The sequence below is a fragment of the Podarcis bocagei genome (genome assembly GCF_964188305.1).
Source record: "Podarcis bocagei genome assembly, chromosome: 2".
In the NCBI taxonomy this organism is placed as follows: domain Eukaryota; kingdom Metazoa; phylum Chordata; class Lepidosauria; order Squamata; family Lacertidae; genus Podarcis; species Podarcis bocagei.
Window position 1 is genome coordinate 14,288,168 of NC_138126.1, and position 25,548 is coordinate 14,313,715.

General features: G+C 44.6%; 1 protein-coding gene and 1 long non-coding RNA gene across 19 annotated transcripts in view; one reads left to right on the top strand and one right to left on the bottom strand.

Annotated features, from left to right (window-relative positions):
• The window catches only part of LOC308581284, an 89,066-nt gene that overhangs the window by 30,061 nt on the left and 33,457 nt on the right, over positions 1–25,548 (top strand). The window contains exon 3 of one of the 2 annotated variants that reach the window (XR_014004927.1): positions 20,730–20,791. The exons of the other annotated variant lie outside the window; for it this stretch is intronic. This is a non-coding gene — a long non-coding RNA (uncharacterized lncRNA). Of the gene's footprint in view, positions 1–20,729; positions 20,792–25,548 lie in introns of those variants that run through there. 2 annotated transcript variants of the gene reach the window in all.
• Positions 1–25,548, bottom strand: part of LOC308580343 (uncharacterized protein) — a 117,563-nt gene that overhangs the window by 17,717 nt on the left and 74,298 nt on the right. For 13 of the 17 annotated variants that reach the window (XM_081181721.1, XM_081181729.1, XM_081181727.1 and 10 more), the window contains one exon: positions 19,635–23,351. In XM_081181721.1, coding sequence (XP_081037847.1) covers positions 19,635–23,351 — 3,717 coding nt within the window. Of the gene's footprint in view, positions 1–19,634; positions 23,352–25,235; positions 25,423–25,548 lie in introns of all 17 variants that reach the window. The other 4 variants (XM_081181723.1, XM_081181719.1, XM_081181734.1 and 1 more) reach the window with 1 other exon arrangement.

Below are 25,548 nucleotides of genomic sequence, written 5' to 3' on the forward strand. Positions count from 1 at the left end.
TCCATTCCCCTTCACCCGTTTTTCAGGATTGGTGTGCCACATCATTATCAGCAATTATTCCTGCTGGGGAAATAACATCTAAGATTGAAAAGCCTGGAGGAAGAAAAGCTGCTTTGGAGAAGGCCTCACCCCTTCCTTCTTCCTGTCAGGAACTTTCTTCCATTTGTCTCCTCTCCATCTTTTCACCTTTCTCCCTGCACCATCCATCTATCCCTGTCCCCATCTCCTCTCCCCTGGAACTCACCAGATTTCTCCAAGGGTACTGGGAGGGAATGCTCAGAGCTTGTGGGGAGGGATGCGGGAGACAGCCTGACGAGGTCAACCGTCCATCTTCCTCCTTCCATCCTGGCCAGGGTTGCAGGTTCAGTCTCAGCTAGGTTTGAAGGTTCAGCTTCCTGAGGAGCGCAGAATCCAGAGCAAGTTGAAGCTTCCTGGGAGGGAGGGAAGAAGAAGCCAAAGGATTCTGAGAGCCGCTGCAGGGATTCTCCTGCCCAAGGCATTCTGCTGCCCGTGGAGAAGCCCCAATTGGGTACCCCCTTCCCAAGAGCCTCCACCCATTTTCAAACACCTTTGCCAATTCCTTTCACCTGCCTGTCCCGCCTCCCTTCCTAAGGCTGGCATGGTATGCACATTAGTGGCCTGAGAGTAGACCCCATAGAACTTAAGAGTTAATCTGCAAAGGACTGCTCTGAATACATGGGTGGCCCTTGCATGGAGAAGAAGGAAGCCCCTTGCTTGCATCAGCAGCCCCTGGGAGAGGCGGTGGATCCGCCCACTGCTCCCTTTGCCCTCGCTGCCTCCTCCTCTGTCCTCCTGCCCTGCAAACACCCTTTGCTCTTGTTCCTCAGGGGAGAGAGGCGGCTGGTGGAAAGAGGCTTCAAACCCATCCGTTTCCTCCTCTGCTCCCCCTCCTGTCCTTTTGGGAAACACAAACTTTGGTCAGGAGTAAACAACCTAGATGGCAAGTTTGCAAGATAAGCACTTTAGAGCACTGCTTGCTCCTACCATGTGTGTGTCTGTGTGTGTTTGGACTTAGAGCACAACTTACATGTTTACACCAAGTTATTCCTTAAAGAGGACAATTCTTTAAAATTGAAGGCCATTTCTACAAAATGGAAAACTTCCGAAGGCAGCCTTTTACAAGGAAATTTTTGATGGTTTTTATTTTCTTGGAAGCTATCCAGATGGGCAGAGGCAACCCAGATAGGCAGGATGCAAATAATAATAATAATAATAATAATAATAATAATAATAATAATAATAATAATAATAATAATTGCTTCCTAAGCCTGTCCTGGGACTCGGGTGGCGCTGTGGGTTGAACCACAGAGCCTAGGACTTGCCAATCAGAAGGTTGGCAGTTCGAATCCCCGCGACGGGGTGAGCTCCCGTTGCTCGGTCCCTGCTCCTGCCAACCTAGCAGTTCGAAAGCACATCAAAGTGCAAGTAGACAAATAGGTACAGCTGCAGCACGAAGATAAAGGACGTTCCCATGCACTGCTCTGGTTCGCAAGAAGCGGCTTAGACATGCTGGCCACATGAACTGGAAGCTGTACGCTGGCTCCCTCAGCCAATAAAGCGAGATGAGCGCCACAACCCCAGAGTCGGTCACGACTGGACCTAATGGTCAGGGGTCCCTTTAGTTTTTAAGCCTGTCCTGATTGGCATGCTGATCACAGACTCTGTCCAAACAACCCCTTCAAATGCAACAAGGCTTCCTATTTTTACTGCTATCAGTGGGAACAGTCAAACCACGAAGCCACTGATCAACCAGAGTTTCCTGTTTTGACCAAGCACAGTTTGAAGTTAGCTTAATATCCCAGCTTATTCCTTTTTTTTTTTAAGCATTTTAAAATTTTATTGATTTCCAACCAGTTATACATTTTATCCATATCTCAACATTCTTATCCATTTTTGACTTCCTTCAACGTTACTGACAATCATTCGTGGTTATTCCTTTCATACACATTCCATTCTTACATATTGCCATTTTTCCTCCCTTCCTTCATTATTTCTAACAGACAATACTTCTTAATTCTTTACAGTGCCTCTTTAAAACCCACTAGCGTTGTATTTACATCACAGTTATTTTCCAGATAACCCACAAATTTCCCCCAGTCCTGAATAAACTTTTGATCTTTAGTATATCTGATTTTTCCTGTTAATTTATCCAACTCTACATATTCTATCAATTTTTCCCTCCACTCTTCCACCGTCGGGGTTTCCTCCTGCTTCCATCGCTGAGCTAACACAATTCTAGCAGCCGTTGCCGCATACTGGAAAAGTTTACGGTCCTTTCTTTCAATATCCTTTCTTACAATACCCAATAGGAAGGTTTCTGGTTTTTTAGCAAAGGTGTATCTCAACATCTTTTTCATTTCGTTGTAAATCTCCTCCCAAAAACTTTTAATTTTTTTGCATTCCCACCACTGATGATAAAATGTACCCTCTTTCTGTCTGCATTTCCAACATTTATTGTCTACCTTGTACATCTTTGCCAGCTTCACTGGTGTCATATACCACCTGTAAAGCATCTTCATCATGTTTTCATCATCAGTAGGGTACACGCCGTAAATTTTATATTCACCTTCCATAACCTTTCCCAGTCTTCCCATTGAATATTGTATCCGAAGTCCCTTGCCCACTGAACCATCACTGGTTTCACTTCTTCCTCCTTCGTATTCCATTCCAGCAATATTTTGTACATCTTCGACAGATTTTTATGTTCATTATTTATTATCTCTTTTTGGTATCTAGATTCTTTTTCCTCATAACCCCTTTCCTTCATCTCTTTTTTAAACATTTCATTAATCTGAAAATAGTGCAGCCAATCATATGTCAAAACTTTAATCTGGTCATACGATTTTATTTTCCACTTTCCTCCTTCGTTGGTAACCATTTCTTCGTACTTTCCCCATTTTTCTCTCATATTAATTTTCTTTACCCCCATTATCTCTAACGGGGATAGCCAGTGGGGGTTTTTTGGTTCTAAGAAGTTTTTATATCTATCCCAAACCTCTATTAATGCACCTCTGAAAACATGGTTACCAAATCCCTTATGGACCCTCTTTTTATCACACCAAAGGTACGCGTGCCACCCAAACCTATTATTAAATCCTTCCAGATCTAGAAGTTCTTTATTATCCAACTTTACCCACTCTTTTAACCAGCACAAACATGCTGCCTCATAATACAGTCTCATGTCTGGGAGGGAGAAGCCACCTCTTTCCTTTACATCTGTCAATAGTTTAAACTTAATTCTGGGCTTCTTCCCTTCCCAGACATATCTTGAGATCACCTTTTGCCAATCTTTAAAATCTTTTGTGCCTTTTATTATGGGTATAGTTTGAAACAAAAATAACAACTTGGGGAGCACCATCATTTTGACCATTGATATTCGTCCCCAGAATGATAATTTCATTCTGGCCCAGGTCTCCAAATCTCTTTTTATTCCATTCCATACTGGGGTGTAGTTGTTTTGGTATAAATCAATGTTCTTTCCGGAAATCCATATTCCCAAGTATTTAACCTTTCTAACTACCTAAATCCCTGTTCTTTGCTGTAGTAGTTCGGTCTTATCTTGGTCCAGATTTTTGACAATCATTTTTGTTTTCCCTTTGTTCAGTTTAAATCCTGCTATATTTCCGAATTTCCCCATCTCATCCAACATCTCCTTTAAACTTTCTATCGGCTCTTCCACAGTCAGAACCACATCGTCTGCATAAGCTTTGACTTTATACTCATTGGCACCTAGTGTAACCCCTTTAATTTGTTTATTTTGTCTTATTGCATTTAGTAAGGTTTCCAGAATCACTATAAATAGCAGTGGCGAAAGCGGGCACCCCTGTCTTGTTCCCTTAGCTATTTTGATATCTTCAGAAATAACGTTGTTGATTATCAGTTTTGCTTTCTGTTCTGTGTAGATTGCCCTAATACCGTTCAAAAATTCCTGGCCCACCTCAATAACATCCAAATTTTTCAACATAAAGTCCCAGACTACATTATCAAACGCTTTCTCCGCGTCTACAAAAATTAAGCATGCTGGTTTATCGCACCTAACAGATAGAAATTCGATGATATTAACTATATTTCTTGTATTATCACTTATTTGTCTTCCCGGTAAAAAACCAGCTTGATCTTTATGTATGATTTTTGATAGTATCTTTTTTAATCTTTTGGCTAAAACGCCAGCAAAGATCTTGTAGTCCGTGTTTAATAAAGAAATAGGTCTGTAGTTCTTGATTTGAGTTGGGTCCGAATCTTGTTTTGGGATTATTGTAATGAATGCCTCTTTCCATGTTTCTGGAAAGTCCCTTTCTTTTAAGATGTTATTCATTACTTCAGTTAACGGGGCTATCAATATATCTTTCATTTCTTTATAATAACTTGATGTAAATCCATCTGGACCTGGTGCCTTCCCTCTTTTTAATTCTTTTATCACTTCTTCTTTGTTAGTTATGGCTCATAAGAGATTGCCTGGTTTCATCACAGTTCCCCATCAGGGCCAGCCCAATCATGAGGTAAGGTGGGACAATTAGGTCAGGAGGCAGATGCAGGGAGAGATGGCAAGAACACATTCCCAGCTCCCGTTTGTTAGCCTTGTTGTCAGTGCAGGACCACAGCTACCCATGAAGCTACCCATGCAGAGTCCGTCTCTCTTTCCCCTCTCTCACTAAAGGTTGGGTGGGGGTCCTTCCTGGAGTGATGCATCCTGGCTGTGGGGGCCAGGAGACTGCAGTTGCAGCTAGAGTTTTTGGTTTTAAACTTGGGACAACTTAGGCTTCAGTGTAACTTTGCTGCAGCAATGCATTAAAAACTGTGCTTATTTTTAACCCAGCTTTTCAGGCTGTGATTTAGTCATCTGAACCTGACCATTATCTTAATAGATCTTGCAACAACCTTGCAAAATAGGCCAGTGTTATTTAATGCAAGTACACATGGGATTGCTGAGGCTGCAAGACGTGCCAAGATTTTTACCTCAGTGGGGAGAAAAGAGCATTTTGGAAATGGAGGAAATTTAGAGGAGGAAAACGGGGTTTGGTGGAAGGACCCCTCTTCTGACACAGCTTCTGCTCTGATAAAATTTAGAGTCCCCTGCAGCTGTTTAAGTAAAGTAAGAACATCAGGAGATATGATCGCAAACCTCCCATGTATAAGAAAGTTTGGTCTAGCAAGCCTTTTAAAAGTGGATTAGAGAGAAAGCGCAGGGAGGAGGAATATTCACCACCAAAGCTAAGCAGAACCTCCATGTCGAGAGGCAGTGGACCTGTGACCTCCAGGTGCTGGAAACCCAGGTGAGAGGAGGGCACTTACCTTTCCCAGAAGCCCCTCAGTGTCTGGGAGCAGGGTCTGGTCTGTCCCCCCTGCTCTCCCACTGGGCCACTGACTGGCATCTGCAGCTCCCCTGAAGGAGAGGACACCATCCCCGGAGTGGGGAGGACTGGGAGCCTGTGGGGTTTCCCACCCTGAACGAGGGGGCTGCATCGTCTTCAGGAAATCCTGCTTCTGGGCCTCCCAGTGCTGCTGCGGCTGCCCCTCCTCTGGCTCCTGCTTAATCTGACATAAATCTGCCCGAGGCAGAAGATCCCTGATGGTCCCAACTTGGCCGGCAGGAGGTTTCCTTCCTTTGCACTCCAGTCTCTCCCTTTGAATGGGTCTCCTGGGTCCCTGCTCTTCCATTTTTACACCACCCTGCTGGAAAAGAAATAAACACAAAGTAAAATGAAATCCAAGAATAAAAACAAAAGCACATTTTTTAACCACTGGCCAGTTTTTGAAATATATTATTACTCTTTCTACTTCTGATGTTCAGGCTGTGAATGACAATCATTATGTCACCCAAACGGCTCCTCCCAGGGAGAAGGGGAAGTTATCCAAAGACTGGGGGAAACATCAAGGTTTATGGAAGTACAAATAATATTTGGGGGGGGGGGGACCAAGGCAGAGGGAGGGAAATCCAAAAACAACCCAGTGAGAGGACTGAGCCTGTTAAGTGGACAGGGAATGCTGATCCTGGCTGCAACTTCTAGCATGTTGGAAAGGCAGCAACAGATCTTTGTATATGAATAAGGCTGCAACAGACCCACCTAACATTTAAAGTACATGGCTTCACCCAAGAAATCCTGCCAGCTGCAGTTTGTTAGGGGTGTTGAGAACTCTAGCAATAAACTACAGGTCCTGTGGTTCTCTGGGGGAAGCCACGTGCTTTAAATGTATGGGATCTGCACAGTCTAAGAAACAAACAGGCAAAAGGAATATTGACCAACAAAATCAAACAACCCACTCCAAAATATTTTATATTTGATGGTCACAAACTCTTTACTGAAGATATTCTAACTTGCAGTCCATTGGCTGCATATGGCTTGCCAAGCCTCAGGGTGTGTCCTGCTAGTCCCTGCCGTTTCCATCTCCTGATCTGATCATAGGATGAAGATCTCTGTCTGTCCCGGAGAGAAAGATGCCTAAGGGGCCCTTAGAGAGATCTTTTCAACTCCAATTTCAGCACAAAGCAGCACAGTGCTGAAATGGGGCAAAAGGAAAATAAATGATCCCTCTGGCTGCTCTTTAAAGAGGATTTCTAAAGAACAATCTGAAGGGTCTTTTTCCCACAGATCTCCTTGCTAATTCATTAGGGTCTTCTTGTGCTCTTATTTTTCCCCACCCCAGAACTGGGGTTGGAAGGTCTAAACATGCTGATTGTGTTTGCAAGACTTGTATGTATGCTAGATGGCATGTCTGGTGAGTTTGTGCAGCACCTCTGGCGTGTGTGCATGTGACTTTATGGTCTGCATCTCTTTTCTGTGTGTGCATGCATGTGCATACGTTGGCCACAAAGCTCACTGGAATGTGGCCTCCAGAATCAATGCAGCTTTAAGCCCATAAATGTTCCTCCTGCTCTATCAGAAAGAAGAATGAAATCTGAGACTATCAAGAGGAGAGAACTCCTGGATCTACAGAGTTAATGTTCTCAACATTCTATGGACACAAACTGCAATGAGATTTCCCTTTAATTGCTTTGAGAATTTTTCCCTTAAATATATGAAGCAGTATATAAATGAAATGAGTAATAATCTGAACATGAATAGCTAATTTCAATTTTGCCTTCCTCAGTCTTTTACAATACTGTCTTCAACGTATTTATTATCATTAATTCATTTCCATATGCCACACTTCTTAAGAATCCTCCTTTCCTCTGCATTCTCAAAACTGTCACCCACTTCAACCCTCAGCCTTCATCTCAAAACTCTGCTGCCTTACTAAGGTGGAAATAAAACCTTTAATGAAACAGGTTTAAGCCTCTCTCACTGATTTACACGCAGACACAAGAGGTCACTAACTTTGATAGCTTGGGAAAAGATCAGATGCGTTCTCTGGGAAATAGGTCTATTAGATGTTTTATTAGCCTTGACAGAACAACAGAACCTCCATGTGTAGGCACAGTGTACGTTGATGTGAGGAAGACAAAAGAAGCCATTTCCTTGCTAAATGAATCTAATGGACATCATTGCCACAAGATGCGGTGATGGTGGTGGCAAAGAGAGCTTTCAAAGGCGATCAGACTACCGTATTTTTCGCTCTATAAGACGCACCAGACCACAAGACGCACCTAGTTTTTGGAGGAGGAAAACAAGAAAAAAAATATTCTGAATCTCAGAAGCCAGAACAGCAAGAGGGATCGCTGTGCAGTGAAAGCAGCAATCCCCCTTGCTGTTCTGGCTTCTGTGATAGCTGCGCAGCCTGCATTTGCTCCATAAGACGCACACAAATTTCCCCTTACTTTTTAGGAGGGAAAAAGTGAGTCTTATAGAGCAAAAAATACGGTAATTCACAAATAAGGGCGATAGATTTATCAATGGCACTGGCAGAGGAAGGGGGCAGGAGTAGTGGCCTGCAAAGGGTGTCAGGGGGCTGCAGGGTGAGAGGGACACCTCCCTGTTGCACTGCTCTTCCTTTCCCCCCTGCCTCCCCTTCCCTCTCCGCCGTGGGGAGGACCGTGGAAGAGGACGGTGCTACCTGCTGAGGGACAGGGAGAGGGGCGGCAAAAGCCCCAGGTACGCAGCTGATCCATCGGGAAGCAGCAGGACCCTTGAGCTCAGGACTGAAGGGAGCAGCTCCCCAGGGTCTCCGGCAGGGTCCGTGCCAGCCTGAGCCAGAGATGTTTGCCCCTGCGCCCTCCTGCAGATGCCCTGCCCCTCAGCTGCGCCCCTTCCCCTTCCTGCCCGGGTGGGGGGGGGGCGCCCTGCAGCCTCTGACTCCACTCGGGGCCCGATCCTGCCAGGCGCACGTGCTCTCCCCCTCCTCCCGCCTCCTGCACCTCGGACTCCTCGCTCCGTCCCTGCACAGGAATCCGGCTCCTCTCCGGGGAAACTCGCCAGGCCACGGGCCGCTGCTCCTCCGCTCTCCTCGGCGGGGGACAGGAAAGTGCAGCCGCTCTCGAGTCCCCCTGGCTGGCCCCGTTTCCTGCCTCTCTGGCTGTGGGTTGGGCCCTGGGAGGCTGCGAGGCTGGATGCGCCCCCTTGCAAGGCGGGGGCTGCGAGACCGCCCTGCTGCTTCCCCTGCCCTCCAATTTGCAGCCGGCTGCTTCTGATCCTGGAGGTTCTGCTCTTAGCTGTCGGGGCAAATGGATTAGCCCGATGAGATCTGGTCCATTCCTAGCTCTGGAGCAGCAGGGAACAAGCTTTTTGCACCCTTCTCTTGGGGTGGTCACACGCCGCCTTCTGTGTCCCCGTGTACACTAATCACTGAGTTGTCTTATTGTCTTAACTCAGTCGGTAGAGCGTGAGGTGCTTTATCTCAAGGTTGTGAGTTCGAGTCCCATGTAAGAAAAAGCGGAAATAAAGTGTAATGTTACCTTGAAATTGTGTACACAATAGTCCGCTGGTTTTTTAGAAAAACCCAAAAACTTCCCCTTTCTATACCCTTTCGTTGTCATCAAGCAGTTCCCGCCCCGACCTGGCCACAGTGTTCCATGCGACGGTCACCTCCAGGCTAGACTACTGTAATTCGCTCTATGCAGGGCTGCCCTTGAAGCTGTCCCAGAAACTCCAGCGGGTGCAGAATGCAGCCAGGCTCCTCACGGGGTCTCTGCCATGGGATCATATTCACCCAGTACTTTTCAAGCTGCACTGGCTCCCGGTGGAGAACAGGGTCAGATTTAAGGTGCTGCTTTTGACCTTTAAAGCCTTTCACGGCCTAGGACCCTCGTACCTACGGGACCGCCTCTCCCGGTATGCCCCACGGAGAGCCTCAAGGTCCATAAATAGCAACACCCTAGTGGTCCCGGGCCCTAAGGAAGTTAGATTGGCTTCAACCAGAGCCCAGGGCCTTTTCAACTCTTGCTCCGGCCTGGTGGAACGCTCTGCCTCATGAGACCAGGGCCCTGCAGGATCTGATTTCTTTCCTCAGGGCCGGTAAGACAGAGTTGTTCCACCTAGCCTTTGGCTTGGAGCCAAATTTATTCCCTCCCTCCCTCCCTCTCTTTTTTCTTTTCCTTTCTCTTCCTGCGATGAGGCTACATTTTAATATTTCAATGTATCAATATTTTAATGTATTTTAATTTTGTTTTTAAGTTGTAATCATTCAACTTGTTTTTATTATTGCTTGTTAGCCGCCCTGAGCCCGGCCTTGGCTGGGGAGTGCGGGGTATTAATAATAATAATAATAATAATAATAATAATAATAATAATAATTCTGTAATAAGTGGGTTTTGTTTGGAAAGCTGTCTCTCAAAATTTTTTAGAACATTGGAATGTACCTGGCATTTTAGAAGCTCTTCAGTATGTTGCACAAATAAGTCTCCTTGCGATCAGTATGCCGTCCCTGGTTTCCAAATCCTCCAGAGGAAATCTTCCTGAAATACCATTTCATGAAGCTGGGACGATGCCACCCAGCTACCCGAATGCCTAGCAGCTGGAGGAGGCAGTCCAGTTCCCAGCTCTGCTGGCCTAGGTCATGTGATCACTTAGCTCCAGCAACAGGTGCCAGGGCTGGGCTCTGTTATCTTTCCATACCCTCCAACATCTCTCTGATGAAAATAGGGGTGTCCTGTTTTATAATGATAATTTTACTATTTATACCCCACACATCTTACTAGGTTGCCCAAGCCACTCCAGGCAGCTACCAACATATATAAAAACATAGTAAAACATTTTTAAAAATCCCTATACAGGATTACCTTCAGACAACTTGGGGGTCACATAACCCCATACCCTCTGGCATCAAATCAGAAACTGACGACAGCTTCTGTAAATCAGGGGCATCCCTGGAAGACAGTGACACTTGGAGGGTCTGTCTTTCCCTGCTTTTTCCTTTGCTGTCTCTGGTCTCCTGCCTCCATTCAGCAGAGGAGGGGGCCTTCATACGGAGAAGGATCGGGGCCAACAGGGCATAGTTGGTGCCTTCAGATGACTGTAGTGAAGGGAGAACCGTTTGGAGGAACAGCTTGCTGCAATTTTGGAAAGGGATGGAAAGAGCACGGCTACATCGTGGTTTGGTTCTTCAGGTACTTGTTGTTCAAGTTGTTCCATGGAATTCCTGATCTGGACCTTGTGTGGGAAATGAGTTCTCTCCATCACATGAATAATTTTTGAAGCTTTACTGCACAAGAGTCTTAAACAGTCTTACAATAAGATGTACATGATAAAGTAGCAGATTGCAAACAATGTTCAGTTCTTTATGTAATCCTGTGAACTGTCCTCTCTTTAGTCCCAGAGGGAGATCCTAAGCTTCTTCATCATTGCAGAACTTATTTGCAACTGCTGCTGCTTCTCCTAGCCATCTCCAACAAGCACCCACTGACTTCTCAAGTTTAAGCTTCCTTCTGTTAGAGCTCTGCAGCTTCTGTTTCCAGCGATGAGTTATTAGGAAAGATACCAGCCTCCTCTGCTGCTTTTGTCAGAGTGGAACCTCTGAGTGGAACCTCTTGCCGAAAAGGTTGCACTCTTTCTTCTTCTATGTTTGCTACATATGCCACAATGTTCTCTCTCTTTTTCTCAAATGTTCCAGGCGACCACAAATGAGTGTCTAAAGGGAAACCAAAAGCTCAGAGGTGGGACGGGGTGGGTGGGTGGGGAGTCTTGAATATCAGGTTGCCTTGTAGTGCCTGGGGGCCCTGTTATTAGATTTGTATCTCGTAAGTGTTGTAGGAGCCTTTAGGTTTTTTAGCTGTATATTTTAAAAACAAGGCTCTCATGAGATGTTTCATTCTTTTGTTATTCTGACACTGCATTGTTTGCACAGCTTTTTAAAATAGTGATTTTTTTAATATGCAAAAAGAATAAAAATGCATGATAAAGGGTTTCTTTAGAAGCAGAACAAGCATTTTATTTTATTTTAAATAACAGAGGGATGAGGCTCAATTCTTAGTGCTCATCCCAGGTTAAAGATTAGCAGCCACACCCTCACAAAAAGCTATGAAAGGATTTTATTAGCAAATGTCAAGGTGAATTCCTACATTGTATTCCTGGGCTGACTCTTCCTTGAGAACCACAGTTCTCACTGTGGACGCGGGTGGCGCTGTGGGTAAAACCACAGTGCCTAGGACTTGCCGATCGTATGGTCGGCGGTTCGAATCCCCGCGGCGGAGTGAGCTCCCGTCTTTCGGTCCCAGCTCCTGCCCACCTAGCAGTTCAAAAGCACCCATAAAGTGCAAGTAAATAAATAGGTACCGCTTTATAGCGGGAAGGTAAACGGAGTTCCGTGTGCTGCTCTGGTGCAGGCTCGCCAGAGCAGCTATGTCACACTGGCCACGTGACCCGGAAGTGTCTGCGGACGGCGCCGGCTCCCGGCCTCTAGAGTGAGATGAGTGCACAACCCTAGAGTCTGTCAAGACTGGCCCGTACGGGCAGGGGTACCTTTACCTTTATGCTGCCTATAGCCAGCCCTGGTCAGCAATGTGTCTGAAGCTCTTTGAGCCAGTTGAAATTTCTGAGCACAGAAAGTTCCAGGCAGAAAGTGCATGGCAGCCCCATGTAGAGTGTGTTACAGTGACCCCTACACAATGTGGCACCAGACTGCCTCTTGGGGGGGGGGGTAATTATCTGTTCTAAACACTGCAAAGAGAAGAAGATAGCATCCCTGTTTGCCTCTGTAAAAGCGCTTTCATCTTGACCTGCCATACAGCATAGGTCTCGGGCGTGAGGAGAGGAAAGGGCAGAGTCATCTGGCCAGAATGTGCACAGGCCATGTCTGCTATCACTTAAAGCAAGACACTTCCTTCGTGCAACACAGATAAAGCCTTGACTCCTTCAGCCACTCTCTCTCCCACTCAGAGCGCAATTAACAGGCAAACAGGGATGCTATCTTCTTTCCTTTTGGCAGTCAGCAACACACCTCCATAAATCAAGCAGCAGCAACAGCGGCAGCTTGAACACTCTGCTCCAAAACAGCTCTGCTTCTGGGCACCACAAATCAGTCCAGCATGCAGCCTCCGTTCCGCCGTCCAGCAATCAGCAACAGAAACGTCTGGCGACTGGGACGACTGGGACAATGTCTGGTCAGACGACTGGAACAACGACTGGGCCCATAACCGATGTCAGCATCGCCCTTGAGCCAGTGCCACCAACTGGACTCATCCACTTCAGCCCCGACTGGGCTAGGCGAGCTGGGTAGCACTTCCAGAGACCACCTTCTGCACAGGAACAGGTCAAAGTGCTGTGGACTCACAGCTTAGAGTTGTGAGCACCGGATTCACTTCCACAAGAAGACAGTCGTCGCACAGCAGAGTATAGCAGAGTATAGCAGAGTATAAACGACTCGTAGAGCAGCTCTGTAGAATATCTTCTTTATTCTATCTACAGCTATAATACACAACTATGTACAGAGCTTAATGAGGTCTAAGCATAAATGAATGCTGAACCGCACTGAGTGCCTGCAGCGATCTCTAACACTCAGTCTCTCTCTCTCCAACACACTGACTGACTGACTGACTCTTTGATGTGGTGCTGGAGCAGAATAAGTAGAGAGCAGAACACCGCCCCTCCTCTCTGGAAAATCACCAGACTCATCAGGAGATTCTTTGATATGGGAAGGGTGAAATCTCCTCACTCCCTTGGACCCCTTCCTTGACACCAAGGGGAGCTCCTCTTCTGGGGTTAAAAGCACTGCTGTGGAGGTTTCATTTTTGTCATGATTGCAAGGGAAGAAGGGAAGGTAACCCCCCCCCCCAACACAAAGAACTGAATGAAAATAGCCCTGTCTGAGCGATTAGCTACTGGAGAGCATAATGTGGGGTTTAGTTGTGATGCTCACCTGCCTCCCTGGATGAGTCTTTTCTTGGGTTCAGGGAGCTGGGGGAGCAACATGAAGTTCCCAGGTTACATTTCCTTCTGGTCAGCTATTCCAGCTCTTGTCTCCTCCCCATTTCTTTATGGAGGGGCAAAAGCTATGCACTTTGTATAGACGCAAGTATAACCAACAACAAAATAACTCTGCAACCAATCAGAGGGAAACAATGCTGCTGGCACCAATCAAAGGCTAGCCCCCTTCCTCTGCAGGGCGGGGGAGAAGCCAGAAGGGAGGGAGGAAGTGCCGCCGTCAGGAAGAGAAAAAGAGAGAGAGAAATGGTGCAGCCCAAACTATATGAATCAGAACCATGAGGCAATTTCTGGACCTTCTGTGGGACGGATCCAGAACCCATTCGGGTCAGAACCAGCCCGTGGCCCTTATATTGCTGACCTCTGTCCAGAGACTTCACAGCCATCTTCACTTCCTAGGAACTCTGGGAACTGTAGTTCTGGGAGGAACCTCTCAGAGGTTTCTGAGCCTCCTCAGCCAACTACAATTAGACATCCTGAGACTACAATTCCCAGAAAAGCTGGACCAAGGCCTTTAGCCACAGCCCTGACCAAATAACGGACCTCTCTCTTCTCTCCCACTCCACCTCCCACATTCACAACAAATCAGTCTCCCACTCCTCAGTCCCTTTCACTCATCTCCCCTAGCCCTAATTCTTTCACATTCCTTTAAAACATTTCTGTGAACTAAGGAACACAAAAAAACACCCTCACTGGTCACCTTCCACGGGTCAAAAGCCAATGCAGAAAATATTTAATAAAAACAGCACAAAACAGGTACACAAGAGCACAGAAAATAGGAGATGAGTTTTAAAAGCAATCCCAAATGAACATTTAACACAGGGACCTTTCATTCAGCTGGAAAATGCTATCTATCAGTAAAAAGCTCTTCAATAGATTATGCAAAGTTCAAGTAAAGAGTGCCTGGAATGCTGATCTACAAGACAAGGGCATCCCATCATTTTGGCAGTGAAAGGCGGACCTGAAAACTCAACAGATTCAACACACACCTTGAGCATTGCAGATTCACACTCTCTCCCTGTTTATCTAGCAAAAAGTTGCCACTTACTTTGTACATTTAGTATATGTGACCTTCATTACTTTAATACGTGTATATGTGTATACAAATTTAAGTAGAAACACTAAAACATCATTCCATGCATTTACAACTGATTTCCCCCTTTATGAGTTTATTGATGTAAGTAGTGAACCCTGAGTGAAAAACTCCATACATTTATATTGTTTTCCCCATGTGAATTTACTAATGAATATTAAGGTCTCCACGCCCTCTGAAGCCCTTTCCCCATTCAATAAACCCGTAGTTTTCATTGTGTGTGTGTTAGCTGATGTCTTCTAAGGTGTTCATTTTTACTGAAGCTATTTGCACAATCCACACATTTAAATGGTTTCTCCCCTGTGTGAGTTCGTTGGTGTATTCTAAGAGTTCCACTTTCACTGAAGCTCTTTCCACATTCAACACATTTAAATGGTTTCTCCCCAGTGTGAGTTCCTTGATGTATTCTAAGTGTCCCACTCTGACTGAAGCTTTTTCCACATTCAATACATTTAAATGGTTTCTCCCCCGTGTGAGTTCCTTGATGTCTTCTAAGTGCTCCATTCTTACTGAAGCTTTTTCCACATTCAATACATTTAAATGGTTTCTCCCCAGTGTGAGTTTGTTGATGTATTCTAAGTTTCCCACTTTCACTAAAGCTCTTTCCACATTCAATACATTTAAATGGTTTCTCCCTAGTGTGAGTTCATTGATGTATTCTAAGTGTCCCACTGTGACTGAAGCTTTTTCCACATTCAATACATTTAAATGGTTTCTCCCCTGTGTGAGTTCGTTGATGTCTTCTAAGTGATCCACTTTCACTGAAGCACTTTCCACATTCAATACATTCAAATGGTTTCTCACCTGTGTGAGTTCGTTGATGTATTCTAAGTTTCTCACTTTCACTGAAGCTTTTTCCACATTCGATACATTTAAATGGTTTCTCCCCTGTGTGAGTTCGTTGATGTATTCTAAGTGCTCCACTTTCGCTGAAACTCTTTCCACATTCAATACATTTAAATGGTTTCTCCCCTGTGTGAGTTCGTTGGTGTACTCTAAGTGCTTCATGTTGGAATTCTGCCTGGGTCAGAGGAATGTGCCACAGCGTAGGCACCGGCAGATATTCCTGTCGACCTCCCCGCGTCTCCACTCTGCTGATAAGCAGGCGAGGTCCCGGCGATTCATCTCAGATGTGTGAGAGGAACACACCGTTCTTCCTCTCTCCCCTTTGGTGTCCCCCAGGGAGGGGAAAGAAGCAGACAGAAAACTATTTACATCTTTTATTTCTGTCTCTCATATCAGTACAGAGAAACATGTCTGCACTCGACAACAGCAAGAAGAAAAACTCCTCCCATGTACTTCCAGTACAGGTCATATGACACACACACTGAGCTAACATCCGGTGCTCAGTACAGAATGGACTGCCCCTTTGTTTCCATGGCAACAGTCACAAACATCCTGTCTGGCTTTCCAGCCACAAGCAGCTGACTGAGTTGCTGGAGCCTTTGCTTGCTGCAGCATTGGTGCTTTATGGTAACATACTCCCCCTAAAGTATCAATGCGTGCTGCGAGCAAAGCGTCATCCAGAGAAGAAAACAAACAGTTGTTATACTTATAACATTCCCCTGTTGTTTCAGTTCCACCCTTGGAACTACCCGCCACTGGTTTTACCAATGTACCTCTCTGGTTGTGTGACTTCACATTTCCTTGGTTAACAACTCTCTGTTGTGTCTTTGTCTCTGACTCAGACACAGCTTCAATCTGTCCTTGGTCGTTTACAACAGCAACATATGCAAGGTTAGCAAACTCCTTTGAATACCTCTTGGGTGGTACACCCTTCGTTGCTCTCTCAGACCTACGTAAGAGCTGCTGCTCTTCTCTGCTTTCTGGTTCAGCCTCTGAACTCTCTGGAGAACCAGTACTAAGCTTAATCAGTGGTTTATCGTGCTCTTCTGAGGGTCTAGTCATTATTTGAGATTTCCTCTCAATGACTGTGACAACTGAGCTGTCTGAGCTATCAGTGTCTTCATCATCAGTACCACTGAACTCAATAAGATCAAACTCATCATCATCATCATCAGAATCATCTGTGGAAAAAGTGTGAACAATCACTCTCTCTCGTTCAGGAGCACTCTCTAGATACTTTGTGAGAATCACCTGACCAGATTCAGACAAAATTACTCTGTAGAGACCTTTTTCATAACCCACAAAGATGCCTTTGGCATTCTTTACCCCACTTGGAGCTTCTGTTCTCACATGAGACCCGAAAACCTTGAAATAGGCAACAGAAGGTTTTCTATTAAACAGCTTCTCAAAAGGAGAACATCCCAACTCTGTTGAGACTTTTCTCAACCACACATGAAGATAGGACGCTAGAGATTCGGCCCAATATTCATGTGGCAAATGTGAACTCAGCAATTGTGCATTCATCCCCTTTTGCAATTCTTTGTTCACCCTAACACAGACACATTTATTCCATGCTTCTTCGGAAGTAGCAAGTTTGTGCCTTATCCCTTTTCCATCCAGGAACCTCTGGAAATTCTGTAAAAGAAAAACTGGCTTGTCATCTGTGAAAAGACAATCAATGTTAGCATCATGCATATTTTTAACCTTGTCACAAAACTCCTGAAACTTTTCTAAAGTTTCCTGCGGTTTCTTCATCATATAAACCCAAGAATAATTAGTGTAACAATCAACACACACAAGGTAATATTTTGCACCGCCTCTAGATGGTTCTAGAGGACCAATGACATCAGCATACACCCGCTGAAAAGCTCTGTGGACCTTCTTGGCCACCTTCCTGGTGTTCACACTGGTCACACCTGCAAGAGAAATTTCGTTAGAATCAGAAGAATTACATTTCATGTAATCACTTTGATCAAAAGTCAACAAATACAGTCCATCTTTCTCTTTGGCAGTAAGAAACAGTTCTCCATCTTTGTAGATCTTGCATCTTTTAGCATCATAGTACAGTTTTAGTCCCTTCTTTGCAATCTGCGAAGCACTCAGCAGACTAAATTTCAGTTCTGGAACCAGGTAAACATCGCTTATAGTCAAGTTCAGACTCTCAAGATACACAGTTCCAATCCCGGTCGCTTCTAGTTCTTGACCGTTGGCTTGTTTCACAGTGAAGCTTTGCTTCCTTAACGTCGAAAACAGTTCTCTGTGTGGGCAGAGATGCTTCGTGGCGCCCGTATCGATTATGACTGCGTTCCCAACATCTGGCGTGGTTCCTTTCGCCATCATCACCTTTGCAGGTTTCACCTGGCACTTGGTACGGCTTTTGCTTGACGCCTCAGGCTTCGTAGAGCTGTTCTTGGCTCCTTTTGACTGTCGCGGCTTCTTACAGTTTCGCTGTAGATGCCCAGTCTGTCCACAATTATAGCATCGGACGGCTCTCAATGCTACGGCATGCTCTCCAGTAGATTCAGCAGTGGGAAGATTTGAACTCTGTTCTTGCCTCCCTCTGTCCTTCACTTCCAGTGCAGCAAGTCTGTCGTGTTCGTTCAGGACGACGGCACACACCCTTTCCGCGGTTAGCTGCTGAGCAGGTAGCGAACCAAGCTGACTGGCAACAACCTTGTAGGTCCGGTTCAGGCTGTTTATCATCATGAAGCAAAACACTTCCTCCTGTAGACGGAAATTGCGTTCCACCATCTGTTGACGCAGGAACTTCATTTCTGTCAGGTGCGCTTGAACATCTCCATCAGGCGCGAATCTCAGATTGGTCAACTTCTCAAAATACAGCAACGCTGAAGAACCAGCATCTCTCTGATGCGTTGTACGCAGCGCGTTCCAAACCTCTTGCGCAAATTCCAAATGCTGTATATGCACAAGCTGCTCATCTGAGACACCCAGAATTATAGCAGTCCTAGCCTTCACATTCTGTGACTCCCAAGCACGCGTTGGTGCTGCTGGGATGGGATTCTCAATCACCCCAAACAGTCTCTGATTCTGCAGCAGGGCCTTCATCTTTACAGACCAAGATGAATAATTGTCATTGGTCAGGAGGGGTGGAGAAGGCAAACCTCCCCCCTTCTTGGCATCCATTTTGAGTCCTTGCATTGACTCTAAAACACAAGCCTCTAAAATCCAATAGCTGGCTTGTTTACACTCTTGACACCTGGCAACTCTGACTCTGGCTGCGTTGGAAAGTCCCTTCCAGCAGTTCGTGAGGACCTAGTCAAAACAAAACTTTGTTTTCGCCTCTCTGAAGCATAGTCTGACTGTCCAGCCCTCTCGAGTAACTTTCCATTTCTCCTCTCTGAGGCACAGCCTTCTGAAGGACGTTGCCTAGCAACAGCGCATTCCTTTCCTCGGACAGGAAACCACAAAAATGCCTGGTATGCAGGCCTCTTCTAAGTTGGAGCTGCTTTCCCACACACGCTCTCCGTGAAGCAGAGAATGAATCATTCTGCATTCACACTTCTAAGCTTCTAAAAGTCTCATACCTTGAGCATCGGCTTGGCTGTCAGCTTCTTCTGGTCAGCTTCTGGCTGCAGAGAATCAGCCTCTCAAATCAGGCTTCCATTCAGCAGAGGAGGACAATTCACCAGCCTCTCATGCAGATGTCCGATGGACAGCAACCATCCGAAGGCTGCCACTCTGCTGATAAGCAGGCGAGGTCCCGGCGATTCATCTCAGATGTGTGAGAGGAACACACCGTTCTTCCTCTCTCCCCTTTGGTGTCCCCCAGGGAGGGGAAAGAAGCAGACAGAAAACTATTTACATCTTTTATTTCTGTCTCTCATATCAGTACAGAGAAACATGTCTGCACTCGACAACAGCAAGAAGAAAAACTCCTCCCATGTACTTCCAGTACAGGTCATATGACACACACACTGAGCTAACATCCGGTGCTCAGTACAGAATGGACTGCCCCTTTGTTTCCATGGCAACAGTCACAAACATCCTGTCTGGCTTTCCAGCCACAAGCAGCTGACTGAGCTGCTGGAGCCTTTGCTTGCTGCAGCATTGGTGCTTTATGGTAACACCGAAGCTTTTTCCACATTCAATACATTTAAATGGTTTCTCCCCAGTGTGAGTTCGTTGATGTCTTCTAAGTGCTCCATTCTTACTGAAGCTTTTTCCACATTCAATACATTTAAATGGTTTCTCCTCAGTGTGAGTTCGTTGGTGTACTCTAAGTGCTTCATTCTTACCGAAGCTTTTTCCACATTCATTACATTTAAATGGTTTCTCCCCCGTGTGAGTTCGTTGATGTGTTCTAAGGTTGCCACTTGCACTGAAGCTCTTTCCACATTCAATACATTTAAATGGTTTCTCACCTGTGTGAGTTCGTTGATGCATTCTAAGTGTCCCACTTTGACTGAAGCTTTTTCCACATTCAATACATTTAAATGGTTTCTCCCCTGTGTGAATTCGTTGATGTCTTCTAAGTGATCCACTTTCACTGAAGCACTTTCCACATTCAATACATTCAAATGGTTTCTCACCTGTGTGAGTTCGTTGATGTATTCTAAGTGCTTCATTCTTACCGAAGCTTTTTCCACATTCAATACATTTAAATGGTTTCTCCCCAGTGTGAGTTCGTTGATGTCTTCTAAGTGCTCCATTCTTACTGAAGCTTTTTCCACATTCAATACATTTAAATGGTTTCTCCTCAGTGTGAGTTCGTTGATGTCTTCTAAGTGCTCCATTCTTACTGAAGCTTTTTCCACATTCAATACATTTAAATGGTTTCTCCCCAGTGTGAGTTCGTTGATGTATTCTAAGTTTCCCACTTTCACTGAAGCTCTTTCCACATTCAATACATTTAAATGGTTTCTCCCCAGTGTGAGTTCGTTGATGCATTCTAAGTGTCCCACTTTGACTGAAGCTTTTTCCACATTCAATACATTTAAATGGTTTCTCCCCTGTGTGAGTTCGTTGATGTATTCTAAGTTTCTCACTTTCACTGAAGCTTTTTCCACATTTGATACATTTAAATGGTTTCTCCCCTGTGTGAGTTCGTTGATGTATTCTAAGTGCCCCACTTTGACTGAAGCTCTTTCCACATTCAATACATTTAAATGGTTTCTCCCCAGTGTGAGTTCGTTGATGTATTCTAAGTTTATCACTTTCACTGAAGCTTTTTCCACATTCGATACATTTAAATGGTTTCTCCCCTGTGTGAGTTGGTTGATGTATTCTAAGTTTCCCACTTTCACTGAAGCTCTTTCCACATTCAATACATTTAAATGGTTTCTCCCCAGTGTGAGTTCCTTGATGTATTCTAAGTGTCCCACTCTGACTGAAGCTTTTTCCACATTCAATACATTTAAATGGTTTCTCCCCCGTGTGAGTTCCTTGATGTCTTCTAAGTGCTCCATACTTACTGAAGCTTTTTCCACATTCAATACATTTAAATGGTTTCTCCCCAGTGTGAGTTTGTTGATGTATTCTAAGTTTCCCACTTTCACTGAAGCTCTTTCCACATTCAATACATTTAAATGGTTTCTCCCCAGTGTGAGTTCGTTGATGTATTCTAAGTGCTCCACTTTCGCTGAAACTCTTTGCACATTCAATACATTTAAATGGTTTCTCCCCTGTGTGAGTTCGTTGGTGTACTCTAAGTGCTTCATTCTTACCGAAGCTTTTTCCACATTCAATACATTTAAATGGTTTCTCCCCAGTGTGAGTTCGTTGATGTCTTCTAAGTGCTCCATTCTTATTGAAGCTTTTTCCACATTCAATACATTTAAATGGTTTCCTCCCTGTGTGAGTTCGTTGGTGTATTCTAAGGACTCCATATTGCCTGAAGCTCTTTCCACATTCAATACATTTAAATGGTTTCTCCCCCGTGTGAGTTCGTTGGTGTACTCTAAGTGCTTCATTCTTATTGAAGCTTTTTCCACATTCAATACATTTAAATGGTTTCTCCCCTGTGTGAGTTCGTTGGTGTACTCTAAGTGCTTCATTCTTACCGAAGCTTTTTCCACATTCAATACATTTAAATGGTTTCTCCCCCGTGTGAGTTCGTTGATGTGTTCTAAGGTTCCCACTTTCACTGAAGCTCTTTCCACATTCAATACATTTAAATGGTTTCTCCCCAGTGTGAGTTCGTTGATGCATTCTAAGTGTCCCACTTTGACTGAAGCTTTTTCCACATTCAATACATTTAAATGGTTTCTCCCCTGTGTGAGTTCGTTGATGTCTTCTAAGTGATCCACTTTCACTGAAGCACTTTCCACATTCAATACATTCAAATGGTTTCTCACCTGTGTGAGTTCGTTGATGTATTCTAAGTTTCTCACTTTCACTGAAGCTTTTTCCACATTCGATACATTTAAATGGTTTCTCCCCTGTGTGAGTTCGTTGATGTATTCTAAGTGCCCCACTTTGACTGAAGCTCTTTCCACATTCAATACATTTAAATGGTTTCTCCCCTGTGTGAGTTCGTTGGTGTACTCTAAGTGCTTCATTCTTACCGAAGCTTTTTCCACATTCAATACATTTAAATGGTTTCTCCCCAGTGTGAGTTCGTTGATGTCTTCTAAGTGCTTCATTCTTACTGAAGCTTTTTCCACATTCAATACATTTAAATGGTTTCTCCCCAGTGTGAGTTCGTTGATGTCTTCTAAGTGCTCCATTCTTACTGAAGCTTTTTCCACATTCAATACATTTAAATGGTTTCTCCCCAGTGTGAGTTCGTTGATGTATTCTAAGTTTCCCACTTTCACTGAAGCTCTTTCCACATTCAATACATTTAAATGGTTTCTCCCCAGTGTGAGTTCGTTGATGCATTCTAAGTGTCCCACTTTGACTGAAGCTTTTTCCACATTCAATACATTTAAATGGTTTCTCCCCTGTGTGAGTTCGTTGATGTATGCTAAGTTTCTCACTTTCACTGAAGCTTTTTCCACATTTGATACATTTAAATGGTTTCTCCCCTGTGTGAGTTCGTTGATGTATTCTAAGTGCCCCACTTTGACTGAAGCTCTTTCCACATTCAATACATTTAAATGGTTTCTCCCCTGTGTGAGTTCGTTGATGTATTCTAAGTGCCCCACTTTGACTGAAGCTCTTTCCACATTCCATACATTTAAATGGTTTCTCCCCAGTGTGAGTTCGTTGATGTATTCTAAGTTTATCACTTTCACTGAAGCTTTTTCCACATTCGATACATTTAAATGGTTTCTCCCCTGTGTGAGTTCGTTGATGTATTCTCAGTGCTCCATTCTTACTGAAGCTCTTTCCACATTCAATACATTTAAATGGTTTTTCACCTGTGTGAGTTCGTTGATGTATTCTAAGTGTTCCACTTTCGCTGAAACTCTTTCCACATTCAATACATTTAAATGGTTTCTCCCCTGTGTGAGTTCGTTGGTGTACTCTAAGTGCTTCATTCTTACCGAAGCTTTTTCCACATTCAATACATTTAAATGGTTTCTCCCCTGTGTGAGTTCGTTGATGTCTTCTAAGGACTCCATATTGACTGAAACTCTTTCCACATTCAATACGTTTAAATGGTTTCTCCCCTGTGTGAGTTCGTTGATGTATTCTAAGTGCTCCACTTTCACTGAAGCTCTTTCCAAATTCAATACATTTAAATGGTTTCTCCCCAGTGTGAGTTCGTTGATGTCTTCTAAGGACTCCATATTGACTGAAACTCTTTCCACATTCAATACGTTTAAATGGTTTCTCCCCTGTGTGAGTTCGTTGATGTATTCTAAGGACTCCATATTGACTGAAGCTCTTTCCACATTCAATACATTTAAATGGTTTCTCCCCCGTGTGAGTTCGTTGGTGTATTCTAAGTGTTCGACGGTCATTGAAGCTCTTTCCACATTCAAAACATTCAAATCCTTTCTCCCCCGTATTAGTTCGTTGATATATTCTAAGTTTTCCACTTTCATTGAAGCCCTTTCCACATTCCATACATTCAAATAGTTTCTCTCCTTTGTGAGTTTGTTGTTGTATCCTCAGTTTCTTTCTTCTTCCCAATAAATTCACATGTGGCTCCATAGAATTCTGACTTTCATCTTCCTCACCTGTTTGGGAGTCTGGGAGGAAAGAGAATCCTGTTAGACTTTCAAGAAAGACAAAAAGGGAACTGCACACAAGTCAATCCCAGTCTGCACCTTCTCTCATTTTAACACTGTCTCCATTCTCCACTGTCTTCTCTAGGTTTCAAATTTTTAGGAATGAATATGAGATAATGGCAAGAGCAACACATGATCACTCCATTCACACTTGGTAAAGCACCATCATTTTATAATACAGATCTATGGTGGAATTGGCTTTTTAGACACATCTATTTTTACTTTCTGAAGTGAAGAAATGATCTCAGGCTCAAGTAACAGTATTTCCCTTGTGAAATAAATAAAACTTAAGTGCTACATGTAACTGTAAAAATATTGCAATATATTGGAACCTAAGAAGAGCCTGCTGGATCAGGCAAAGGCCCACCTAGTCCAGCATCCTCTTCTCACAGAGGCCAACCAGATGCCTGTGGGAAACCGGCAAGCAAGATTGGAGCACAAAAGTTCTCCTCCTTACTGTGCTTTCCAGAAACTAGTATTAAGAAGCATTATCGCCTAGGACCACGAGGGCAGAGCAGAGATGCCAGTCTTATCCTTTTTTTCAAGCTATCCATGTTGCTGGCCGTCACTGTCTCCTGTAGGATAGATTCCATAGATGAACTACGCTTCTGTTTATTCATCTTTTGCAGCCCTTAAAGGCTGATAAATGTATTATGGCTTAAGCTTTTGTGGGCTGCAGTCTGACAAAGTGGACTCTTGACCAGGAAAGCTGGTGCCACTATAAACCTCTGAGTCTCTTTGTTGGCTTTGTGTACTTATGTTGAAATTTGCACCTAGGTTGTACCACAGTATCTCCATGGAAGCTTAGGAATGGACAAAATTACAGGGTGTCAGCTCTGTGAATCACAAGCCTCTCGTGCCTCCGCTGACAGAGCCTGAGAATGCAAGAGATGTGATTCAGTTGGAATGTGAAGCAGGGGAGGAGCAGCCAAGCTGCAGCAGGAGGAAAGAACAAAGAGCAGGAAGAGGGGGTGCCAGACTGTTATCTCCAGTTTGAGCTCTTACACAGAGCCCCCGAAATAGCCTGTCCAAAAAATCGTAGGCTCGAGAGAATCTGCGAGAAGAGGTGAAAAGAAAGCGAAAGTGGGGCCTTCTTTGCTGGAGGACTCGGCAACTGCAAGCTGGGATGAACAGGCCGAAGACTGAGCTCCACAGTGATTTATGAGTTTGAGATAATTACTACTGGAGTTGTCTCATGTCTGTGCGGTAGAACCAAGCCATTACACAGGATTGCTAAAATTATTATCCCACTCACTCACTCACTCACTCACACACACAAACGACCCCAGTCTGTAAGATTGGCAAGTTTACACAGTTTGCTTATAATACCAGACACTCTTGGACTTTATATGCCCAATCCAAAGTGTAGAGCCTCCAGCCACAGGAACTGTGTATCATGATAACGGGTCCTTTGTCCCTTAAGCCCACCAAACTGGGGAGGTGCATGCATTTATTGTGTTTTGATGCTGGTGGAATGTATCATTCTGACCCTGTCTATAAAAAATAAGAGCAATATAAACAATTTAAATACATTAATTATAAATAATTATGCAAAGCATTTCATTTCCCTTCACCCATTTTTCAGTACTGGTGTGCAACATCATTATCATCAATTATTCCTGCCGTGGAAATAACACCTAAGATTTCAAAGCCTGGAGGAAGAAAATCTGCCCCCACTACTTTAGGAAAAGGATTCAAGAAACAAAGAGCTGCTTTGCAGAAGGGCTCACCCCTTCCTTCTTAATGTCAGGAACTTCCTTCCATTTGTCTCCTCCCCATCTTTTCCTCTTTCTCCCTCCACCATCCATCTGTCCCTGTCCCCATCTCCTCTCCCCTGGAACTCACCAGATTTCTCCAAGGGCCCTGGGAGGGAATGCTCAGAGGTTGTGGGGAGGGATGCGGGAGACAGCCTAACCAGGTCACCCGTCCATCTTCCTCCTTCCATCCTGGCCAGGGTTGCAGGTTCAGTCTCAGCTAGGTTTGCAGGTTCAGCTGTCTGAGGAGCGCAGAATCCAGAGCAAGTTGCAGCTTCCTGGGAGGGAGGGAAGAAGAAGCCAAAGGAGTCTGAGAGCCCCTGCAGGGATTCTCCTGCCCAAGACAATCTGCTGCCCCTGGAGAAGCCCCAATTGGGCACCCCCTAGCGGAAAAAACCGCTAAT